Below are 10,717 nucleotides of genomic sequence, written 5' to 3'. Positions count from 1 at the left end.
CGATTATCTTCTCTATGAAGATCAACAGGTGTTTGTTTTTAAGCCCACAGATGGATGGATGGATGTCCTGCGGGAGCATCATCTCCGTTGTCTTTTTCTGACTTTGATGAGGAAACACTCCATCATTGGATCAAGTGCTTATCCATACAGACAATGACAGAACAACACACACACACACACACACACACACACACACGAGATCACCATCTTGCTCAAAGGCTCTTTGAAAACGAACCAGCAACCCAGCCATCACACAGCAGCCTCTTCATCTCAGCATACAGAAGAGTCAATGAAGTGATGTTTGATTGACAGGCGATTCAGCCACCAGACTTAGATGTGTGTGCATGTGTGTGTGCGTGTGTGTGAGTAATAATATGTATCACTGCATCAACTTATGTTACTCTCATCTTTTCATTTGCCGTTCATCGACATTTTCCTGCCAGAAACTACCTGCAAGCCAATATTTGATCAGTGATGACATTCCACTGAACCCCGACCTCGAGCAGGAACAGCCGCGCCCGGCGTGTGTGTGTGTGTGACACCGGCTGCAGTCACACGGGTCAGACAAAGTGCCTTTTTTAAATAAGGGGGGGTTGGAAGTGGGATTAGCGTGGGGTCTCGGGGTGCAAGTGGGAGGGGAGTGGCTGGAGTGAGGAGGGCTGGGGGCACAACTGACAAAAGTAGAAGTCCATTTCTTCACTATGATAATTACAGCTTACATTAGTCAATCCAGGAATCCAGGATTTGGTGGCAGGTCCACGATGGATGTGTGTGTGTTGTGTGTGTGTGTGTGTGTGTGTGTGTGTGTGTGTGTGTGTGTGTGTCTTCTCAGTGACATCTCTTCTAATCCCAGCAGAGGGAGGCGTATGGGAGCAGAAGGAGCAGAGGCGTGGGAGTCGGGGGCCCGGTGAGGGCGGCAGCGCCCCCGGCCACCGAGGAGCCCAGGCTGGAGACGGTGGCCCTCTCCGAGTACAGCGGGATCACGTCAAACTGGTCGCCTTCGTCCGTCTCCTCCTCTACTTTGGAGAGCTCCTCTTCCTCCCCGCTGTCCACCACCTGGAAGAGACAGCAGAGGATGTGTCTCTTTGTCCCGCAGGTCACCAGCAGTGCGGAGGGCAAATTCAAACACCCGTAAGTCCGACGCTATGATTCAACACTCAAACGCACCGTGACAGAAGTGCGAGGAGACGGGGAAAGGCGGTGTGATTACATCTGCGAGTACTCCAGTCTCCAATCGGCAGCTGGTATTTTTACAAACACTACCTTCTCAGAGAGGCGGCAGGCAGTTTTATTTGGCCAGCTCGTACTTGGGGGAACACGTCTACATCCGACCGCCCAAACACCCTGCCTCAGCGTTCGACCTTCGCCGTCTTCATCCCCTCATCGGTCGGCCGCGTCCTCCACGCAGAGACGGGCCGAGACCGTCGGACACTCATTGACGATGTCTGCCAAACCTCTTCATCGGAGAGGAAGCGCCTTGAAGGTTACCTGCGGGTAATCGTCTGAGATAAACTCATTCAGTGTGCAAAGGCAGAATCCACCAACATCTACGGGGGAGTCCAGTGTTTGGCCGAAGCTCTGGAGGTCTGTGGAGCTTTGCTGCGGTCAGACGCCATCACATGGAGTTCCTGGGACCAAAGCAAAGTCCTTTACTCAACAAGACCCGACACAGGGGCCATCGAGGGCGGGCTGACAAAGACTCAAAAAGGCTTTGAAGGGGGCATTCATTCATTCATTCATTCATCCATCCATTCATCCATTCATTCATTCATTCATTATGTAGCCGCTTATCCTGCTCTCATTGTGGCGGGCGCCTGGGATTGGACGGGAGGTGGGGTTCACCCTAGACCACACATAGAGACACACAACCTTTCAGGCTGTCATTCACACGCCTGGGCCATGCAAGGGCTCCGTGGAGCCTCCAGCACAAGGGGAAGAACATGGAGGCTCCACATTTAGAGGCCTCCTGTGGCTCTGCAGCTCCTCTCCAGCTCATTATGATGTGGACGACCACCTGATCAGGCGCCTCCTCTGACCTCCTACCACCTTCCCCCCACGGTCCGTCTTCTGATGCCATCAGAGAAGTGCAGCAGGGGCTTCGGGTTCATTCGTGCTTTGCTGACCTCGTGTGTGTGTGTGTGTGTGTGTGTGTGTGTGTGTGTGTGTGTGTGTGTGTGTGTGTGTGTGTGTGTGTGTGTGTGTGTGTGGACCAAGCATGTGTGATCACAGACAGAAGAAAAAAGGGCTGAATGAAAGAATGACACCTGCTCAGTGGATCCAGAGCCAATGTTTGTCCCTGCGGCACCGTGAGCACGACTATTACACCAGAATTAAATGCTGACTCACATTACAAACACCTGACAATTGTCATTCGCATTTCAAGAACATCTGGGTTCATGTTGTTGTATAGCACAGTACAAAGCCCTGATATATATCTTTTTATTTCGCATGTGTGTGTAGGTGCTTATCGGATGCTATCGCTGAGATCCTTAGCAGGAGTTCCGTGTCTGACATTTCCGGTGGAATCTGGAAGTATTAAGGCTGAGCGGCAGAGCGGGGCCTCCCCGTCTCCATCTTCGCGCAAAGAGCCCGCTGACCTTTCCTTCAACAACCCTTCGGTGAGGGGCAGAGGGCCCGGAGACGACGTGCAGATAACTGGGATCCAAGAGACGGATGTCTCGGGACCGGCGGGTGTCATTCGTTTTAGTGAGTACCTACAAACGGCCATTCCAGCTTTGCACTCCACCTTCACAGAAACCAAACGCCCGCTCTGTGCAGCAGGACAACCTGAGTCTAGGCCACGGAAGGCAGAATCCACCGTGACAGCAGCATCAGCGCCCAGGATTTATCGAAATGAACGAGACGATAGCGAGAGAGCTGCTGTAGGGCTGGGATGAAGCGCAGGTGGAAACATCTCCACCTGCTCTGATCACCCTTCTGCAGTTGGAGCTGGGGCTATTTCTCTCTGGGAGGCCTTGGCAGCAGAGTCCAGGGCTGCTCCTCAGCTGGAGATACGAGTGAGCCCGAGACACCTTCAGAATCTTTAGGAACCGTCTTTTTAACGCGCCAAGCGCTAAATGTTAGCTTTGCAAATTAAAACAGCTTTGTATGTTGTCCGGGTCTCAGACGGTTCTGTGCGCGGCCTTGTTCTCGGACCTCGGCGGAGTCAAGCAGACACCTTCAGGTGGAGACATGAGGACTGCGAACCACAGAGAAGTCCTTTGCTCCGATGTTCCGTCCAGATACTTGCAGTTAGGAGGAGCCGAAATGAAAGTTAAATTCTTACATTCGTTAATAGAAAAAAAACTTCCTGCCCTGCTCCTTCATGTGATGAAGGTCAGATAGAAGAGGAACGCGCTCCTCATAGCGCTTTTCAAAGAGTAATAGACCGGAACCAAACCATCGCCCTTTATCTCCTGAGAATCATCGGAACGAGGAGATCATCCTCAGCCCTCGACCTTCTGGGTCAGACTGGAGATGCGGGCCACGTTCTTCATCAGATACACCACACCTTCTGGGAGGGAGGGTAGGAGGTCCGCCGGGTTTGGAAGAAAACAAAGGAGAATGAGCCGAAAAAGAAAAGGACGGCAGGGGCGGAAGGAAGGAAGCAGAGGAGTAAAGTAAGGAAGATGGAGGGGATTTGTGGAAGGAGGAGGAAGAAGAGGAAGAAGAGGAAGACATATGGGCATGAATAAATTCATACTAATGAAGCCTGACTGATGCACTGCATCCGACCAACACCTCATCTAATCCGCTCACCGGGCGAGAGACACAGACAGACGCAGGGGAGGGAGCGAGCGAGGGAGGAGAGCAGGAGAGGAGGAAGGCAGAGAGTTGGAATCCCCTCTCGTCTGGCAGCCCAGATTATCTCTGGCACCGAGGCACGCTGGGAGCAGAGGAGCCGCAGCCTCGGCTGCCTCGCCAAGGCGACGCTCGCCAGGCTACGCATGCTAGGGCGACGCTCGCCAGGCTACGCTCGCCAGGCTACGCTCGCCAGGCCGCCGTGCGATTGGACCGCATCGAGTGGTCCACGTCGGTGTTGAGACTGCGGGGACGGGAACAGTCCAACATGCCAATTTATCAGGCACATCTTGATCAAATTACCCCATCCCCCAACCCAGATTATTAAGTTACTTTCTCTGTGTCATTGAATCTGTCCGGAGTCTCCCCCCATCCCTCAGCGGCTGCAGGGATGTCTGATGTGGAACACCCTCTTGCTGAGATTTTTCAGCAACAAACTTCCTGATCACACACACCTCAGGCCGCAACTGTGGATAGATAACACCCAATCAACTGCGAGCTCTCAGAATTGGTCCGGAAACACTCATTGGGGAGGGAAGGTGGACATCAGGAGACTCGGGGGCTTTGAGAAGACTCACCTCCTTCTCTGCTTGCTGGTATGTGTGTCTCCATCCTACATTACAAACCTGTCCATGAAGATAGGGATCACTCAAGCAGCCTGCATGAAACTGCAGCCTTCAGCTGGACCTTTCTGACTACTGATGGATCTCTCTCTCTCTCTCTCTCTCACACACACACACACACACACACACACACACAGTTGAATCTTTTGAGGGATCGCCAAAGTGCTTGGAGGACTCCCGCCCACCGGCAGCCACTTTGATCTTCAAATCAAATGCCCACTCGCTCCAGTGTTCCTCCACCTACTTCCACCTTCCTCCACCACCTCCCGAGGACGGCAGCAGTCGCCGGCATGCTGGCAGCTCCAACGTGAACCTGACTGCGTGAAAGCTCAATGGATCAAAAACTGAAGAGCTTTGCATCATGTCCCAAATTTCATCTTACACCATTAAAACAGCAGTGACCGGACGTGCACTACAGCCGCCTGTGCACAGGGATTGATCTCAATCCTGGGCGCCTAAGTCACGGACACCTTTAGTATCTTATGGCGAATGTCATACCAAGGTGAAGTTTGCCTTCGGTGATGCTTCATCTAGAAACCCTCTGCTCGTCTTCTCTGCTTTCCTTATCTCATCTGTCAGTTTGTTTGAACCTACCATTTTGAATATATGTTTACACTTCAGCCAAAAGAAAGAGCCGCGGCCACTTCCCCAGTCACTCCTGAGCTGTCGTGTAAATGAGAAAGCCAGTAATGTGCGACGAGAGGGAGACGTTCGCTTGGAGAGAATGCAGATTTCCTGGCCACGTATGTGGGGAACGGGGTTTCTAATCGGCGTGCGAAAGAAAAGCCTGCAGACTGGCGGGGTAGCTGCTGTGAGAGCGGAAGGTTAGGGATGGAGGGATGGAGGATGGAGAGAGATAAGTCACGGCGGCGTATTGCGCATTAAAAACAATTCCACCGAAAGTCACAGCGAGGCTGATTGTGGCTACGAGCGGCACCGTCGGACGTCCGTGGACCGTTCCGACGCTCTGACTGTGAGATGCAGGCGCGTCGTGAAAAGCTTCTCCGCCTCCACGGAGCCGTCCAAACCTTCATTGAGGGCATTGAGAGGTGGCATCACAGGGTGTCCGAGGCAAACTTCAGACAATAATTTAAGGACTGAACGAGTCAGAGCTGCGGAGGTGGTTGGAAAAGTTGCAAACATCCAAGAGAAGATGATGTGGTATCATCCCTTGGGAGAACATCTATGTCCCTGGTAGAGGAGAACCCATCCAACCTGCTCAGAAGAGCAGGTTGGATGGAGATACGTTGCTGCAAGGACCTGGTATTCCTATGTTATGTGTACGAGCGTGTGTGTGTACAGACATAAAACACTACGCTGTGAATTTAACCTGTTGTGTTGTAACATCAGCTGATGAACTAATGTCTCAAAACGTTCACGTTCACTTGCATGTTCTGATGTTCAATTTGAGCTGGGTTGCAAAGACGGGGCGCCTGTGGACGGAGAGCCGAGGCCTGCGCGGCCGAGGAGGACTCACCACGTTGTTCTGATCGGGCAGGTGGTTGCTGCTCAGCTGGTCGTCCTCCTGAACCAGCGGGGAGGGTCTGGGAGCAGGAGGGGGCGTGATGTCTCCAGGAAATGAGCCCGGGCTGCCCATCCAGCTGATAGAGTTACCTGCATGGAGACAGAGCCCTTCAGTGTGTCTGTGTCTGTGTGTGTGTGTGTGTGTGTGTGTGTGTGTGTGTGTTGCCCCTGCGCTGCCATGCTGCAACCAGGTAGGCGTTAACCTACATATCTATTTGGCAGCTTTATTGTCTGAGCCGTCAGCGGCGTGATAAATCACCCCGGTTTATGGGAAGCGCACGGACGCACGGATCGCAGCCGTGTGTTTGGACACACACGGGGCCGCTGCGTATCGACAGCCTTATTGACAGCTGCTGTGATGGAGTGACGGCCGGGGGGGATTTAGCTGGAGGCCCGTCTCCTGGCAGCGCTGAGCTGCAGATACAGACTGTAAGAGTCTTACCCACGCTAAGTCTGTGTGACATATAAAGAGATGGAGCCGGGTTCCCGCGGAGAACATCACCGCAGGAGCCTGCGGCACACACACATTTAACACACAATGTGTCACAATCACTTCCCCTTTTATTCTCTTTGAATTGTTCCTGGAAATATCTTTGACGGCAGCACATTAATTCTGCTTTTATATTTGGGGACCTCAGATGCAGTATTGAAGACAGGCGCCATCAAACCGGTCGGCGTCTTTCAGGAGAACCCTGCAGACATTCACGGTGTCAGGATATGAAGCTTCTCAAAGAGCATAAGGGAGCACAGACGCCACCGCAACTCTGTTTATGTAAGGCGTCTGTCTCAAACTTTCCCATTTTCATGAAAAATACACAATTATCTCAAGCACAGTCCTCAGGAAATGTCTGGAGATGAAAGGGATCCCCCTGCCAGGCTCCCGGTGCCCCCATATCTCACACCGGAGCGCCAGTAAATGGCTCCATCTGTATCCGTCTGCCACGACTGGACGCATCCAGAGGTACGGGGAATGATCGGCGTAGCTTAGCATAGAGAATTTGATACCGGAATGGACTGGAAGCCGCTGAGAAAAGACGCTTTCCTGTCGAGGAGTTTGCCGACTACATTCCCAGGCTTTCCTTTGCTCTGGACTGCTCCTCGCTGAATTATTGTCTCCTTGGCCATAAAACTAATTGTCATTGATTCCTGAGTATTTATCCCACACTGAGCTCAGGTGAACCTCACTCTCAAAGACAGAGACGTCCTGCTGGAATAAAACAGGATAATACAGTGTAACTCCACCATCTCTGTGGTGTTCTCATGGTTCCTAACACGTGTCTAAAATATGACATTGAGATCTCACACACACACACACACACACACACACACACACACACACACACACTGTATATAGTTGTAATCCACTCATGCAAATGATTTCAGATGAATTATACAGTAATTTAAAGCAGGGGTGTCAAACATACGGCCCGCGGGCCGGAACTGGCCCGCAAGAAGGTTGGATCAGGCCCGCAGGATAATTTGAAAGTGAAAAAATGCATAAAAGACAAGGATTTACTTTTTTTAATTAAGTGCAATTCAAGAATTTTCCGCTAGGGGTGCATTATTTTGTTCAGAATAGACGACAATCCGCATCACTGAGACGGACCAATCAGCAGACGTTATCAATGGAACCACCTGCTGCTTGTTATGTCGTTTCTCTACCCTGTTCTCCACCTCCCCGCTACGCCCTCACTAGCCAAAATGTCGTTATCAAAACAGAGAAAAGTAGTTAAAGTGTGTAGAATTTTCAAAGAGAAATGGACTACGTCCTATTTATTTATGGAAGCATGGGATACCTTTGTGCTTGGCGTGTTTGCAACAAGTTTCGTTATTTAAGGAATATAATATTCGTCGCCACTACGAGACTCATCAGAGTGAAAAATATGACAGCTTGCAAAGAAACTGAGAAGAGATAAGATCAACCAATCACTGAGGAAACAGCGTCCACTTTCACCCAGAGATGAGAAATCAGTGAAGCAGCGGTAAAAGCCAGCTCGCTAATTGCTAGTGAAAATGTGCAATTTAAAGTTAGTCACCAGCTTCACTACAAACGAGTATGATGGAATTCTACTGTTCATGCAACTCCATACATTTTCAGTATGTATTGTAAGTGTTTGCATGTTTCATGGATGAAGTTTACACATTTACAGGACAGGTGACAGGTACTTTCTTCCTTACACAATTAATAGCACTCTTTTTAGTTTGTAAGGTGTAGGCAGGGATTCAATTTAGATTTTATATGCACATGTGGAAATGGTTTAAAATTCCTCTCTTTATAAGTCTCATTTAATGTTAGAGTGCATTACTATATTTTTCAATACCAATTACTTGTTAGAGTTTTGTGCCTTTGTACGATCAGTGGGATCTCATGATCACATGATTGCAATGCAAACATGTGGATGATAAAAGTAAATTGCACTTTTGTCAAAGGAAATATGAGGTGTTTCATGAAATGTTTTGTTAAAGGATTGTTCATTAAATTCCAAGATTTTCCTCATGTCCTTGTACTTCTTTACACCAAAACAGAGGAAAGACATGATGTTTTGGTTATTCATTGCTGAGTATGCTATTATTTTAACGGTCCGGCCCACTTGACATCACCTGGGCCGTACGTGATGAGAAATGAGTTTGACACCCCTGATTTAAAGGATTCAGTAATACCAGACTAGGATGGATGCCGTGGGTGCAGGCCGAGCGAGGCGGACTCACGCAGGCAGCTGTTGTGCGTGAACATCCGCTGCAGGCGCAGGCAGTCCTGCCACTGGTTACCACTGCTCTCACAGTTGCACCATAGCGACACATCCACGGAGCTGTTGCTGACGTAGTTTGGAGTCATGATGCTCCCTGAAGACGGAGGAAGAAAACAAACCGTCAGCCGCGGATATTTCATTGCATCGAACGCGCTTACTGGAAAAACACGTTCAGCGCTAAGTCCAAAAAGGAATCTAAACCTCCGAAACGATATTACGGCGGCTGCAATTATTTCTGTCACAGGTGACAGCATCTCCGCCTCCTCCAGGCCTGTGTGAGAGCAGAAGATCTTTCCCCGTGAAGTCGGACCCTGTGTGCTCTGGCTCCTTACCGATGAGTCCGGCGTAGGCTCGCAGGCAGAGGCCCGCCGAGTCTCTCAGGCAGCCGCTGCCCGTCAGAGGAGAAGGCTGGCAGTTCTGGAGGAAATCAGCCAGTCTGGACCTGCAACGACACCAACATCTCAGCCCTGGACCGCAGAAGCACTACGGCAGCTTCCTGCAATCCAACATTTTGCACTCGAGGCTTTACACACACACACAGATAATCCAGGTACCTGCAGAGGTCGTCCCGTCGGCAGAAGCTCTGCTGGTGGAGACAGTTGGGCTGTACTCCTTCAATGTCCTGGTAGGAGCAGGAGGGCACGATGGTCTTCCTTCTCCTCTCGCCACACAGGGTGTTGGTGCAGGGGCAGAAGAGCACGGCCAGGCTGTACTCCTCGGGGACTCTCTCCAAGAAACGCCGCAGGGCCCGGTGACACTTGTTCTGGTTGCAGCGGTTGGTTCCCGGGACCCGTTTGGTGCACGCCAGGACGTACTCGGACCGCAAAGCCCCGCACTTCTCGTACAGGCCGCAGTCCTGTGCTGCCTTCAGGCACTGGTTCTGGCCGTCCGGATGCACGAAAGACGAGGCTGAAGGGGGCGAGGTCTCGTTAGCGAAGCGGATTTAAAGTCACCGTCCCTTTACGGGTCTGACTCACTGTGAAAATGATAAATATGCCTTCCTTGATTGGACTGAAGGTGGACACACTCCTGTTTTTCCATGCGCCAAACAAATATTACACATTCGTTCAACCCGGACTTTTTAGATTTTTCATATTTTCTGTTTTTTTCTGTATGTTTAGATATATTTCTCTTTGTCACATTCATCAATGTATGCTCAAACATTTTATTTCTCTGTTTCTGCTCTTAGATTTCTCTTTGTATGTGCAAATCAGATTTCTTTATGTATGTGTATATATTTCATCAATAGTTTATAGATCCTGGTGGAGGGTTTGGTGTCTCAGCGATCCCCAGGTGCTTTACGGCCCTGGCAGGGTAACCCGAGCCGCACAGGTCCCGTATGAAGGGCCAGAAAAAGTGTGGCTCAAGAAGAGCCCCGATGGGGTTCCGCTGGCACCGGAGCGGTTCGCGGCCGAATGTGAAGCGGTCGGGAGGAGGATTGGCACCTCCGAGACCGAGACCTCGGTCCTCAGCCGGGAAGTTTGGGTATCTCTGGCTCTCGTTCTAGGCCTCTCTGCTTCGGCCGCTGCCCTCGCGACCCGATCCCCGATAAGCAGCGGACGACGGATGGATGTTTATAAATGATCATATTTCTTTGCATGTTTATGTATCAGATTATTATCTTTTCTCTGCTTTCTGATTGCGGGAAAGGGGCTGAGAATTGACTTATAGCTTTATCATCATGTGATTTTGTAGACGCCATGAATGATCCCGTGTTTCTGACAGAGTTCTGTAAAATGTTGTTGATATTCAGAATTTGACGTCTATTCTGCGAGCGAAGGCCGAGCGCCGTGGCTCGGCTAGAGTCTCGCTTGGAAACACGTGGACGTTTGAGTCGAAGCCGAGTCGTCCGAAGCCTCAGACTTCTCGGATTAGAACCTACACGTCTATCGTTAAAATAACAAAACCCGCACTTCGATACTTGAGCACGACAAATTGGTATTTTGGCAAGAAAAGGGTTTGGGTCGGTTGCGGGAGCAGGAGAGTCTTATCAATAAATTGAGGTAGTAATGAGGTGTC

The 10,717-nt window shown here is 50.6% G+C and overlaps 1 protein-coding gene across 2 annotated transcripts in view; it reads right to left on the bottom strand.

Annotated features, from left to right (window-relative positions):
* LOC147227989 (GDNF family receptor alpha-4-like) overlaps window positions 1–10,717 on the bottom strand; it is a 39,408-nt gene that overhangs the window by 435 nt on the left and 28,256 nt on the right. For both annotated transcript variants that reach the window (XM_086158035.1, XM_086158037.1), the window contains exons 4-8: window positions 9,253–9,607; window positions 9,031–9,140; window positions 8,658–8,792; window positions 5,902–6,038; window positions 1–1,056 (exon numbers count right to left, since the gene is read on the bottom strand). The exon at window positions 1–1,056 is cut by the window's left edge and continues 435 nt beyond it. In XM_086158035.1, the coding sequence (XP_086014161.1) occupies window positions 844–1,056; window positions 5,902–6,038; window positions 8,658–8,792; window positions 9,031–9,140; window positions 9,253–9,607 (950 nt within the window). In that variant the 3' untranslated portion in view covers window positions 1–843. The remainder of the gene's footprint in view (window positions 1,057–5,901; window positions 6,039–8,657; window positions 8,793–9,030; window positions 9,141–9,252; window positions 9,608–10,717) is intronic.

The sequence above is a fragment of the Fistularia commersonii genome, chromosome 13 (genome assembly GCF_037954325.1).
Source record: "Fistularia commersonii isolate RoL2024-O1a breed Wild chromosome 13, RoL_Fcom_v1.0, whole genome shotgun sequence".
NCBI lineage: Eukaryota > Metazoa > Chordata > Actinopteri > Syngnathiformes > Fistulariidae > Fistularia > Fistularia commersonii.
The sequence above is the reverse complement of the archived record's forward strand: the minus strand, read 5'-3'. Positions and strand labels throughout refer to the sequence as shown.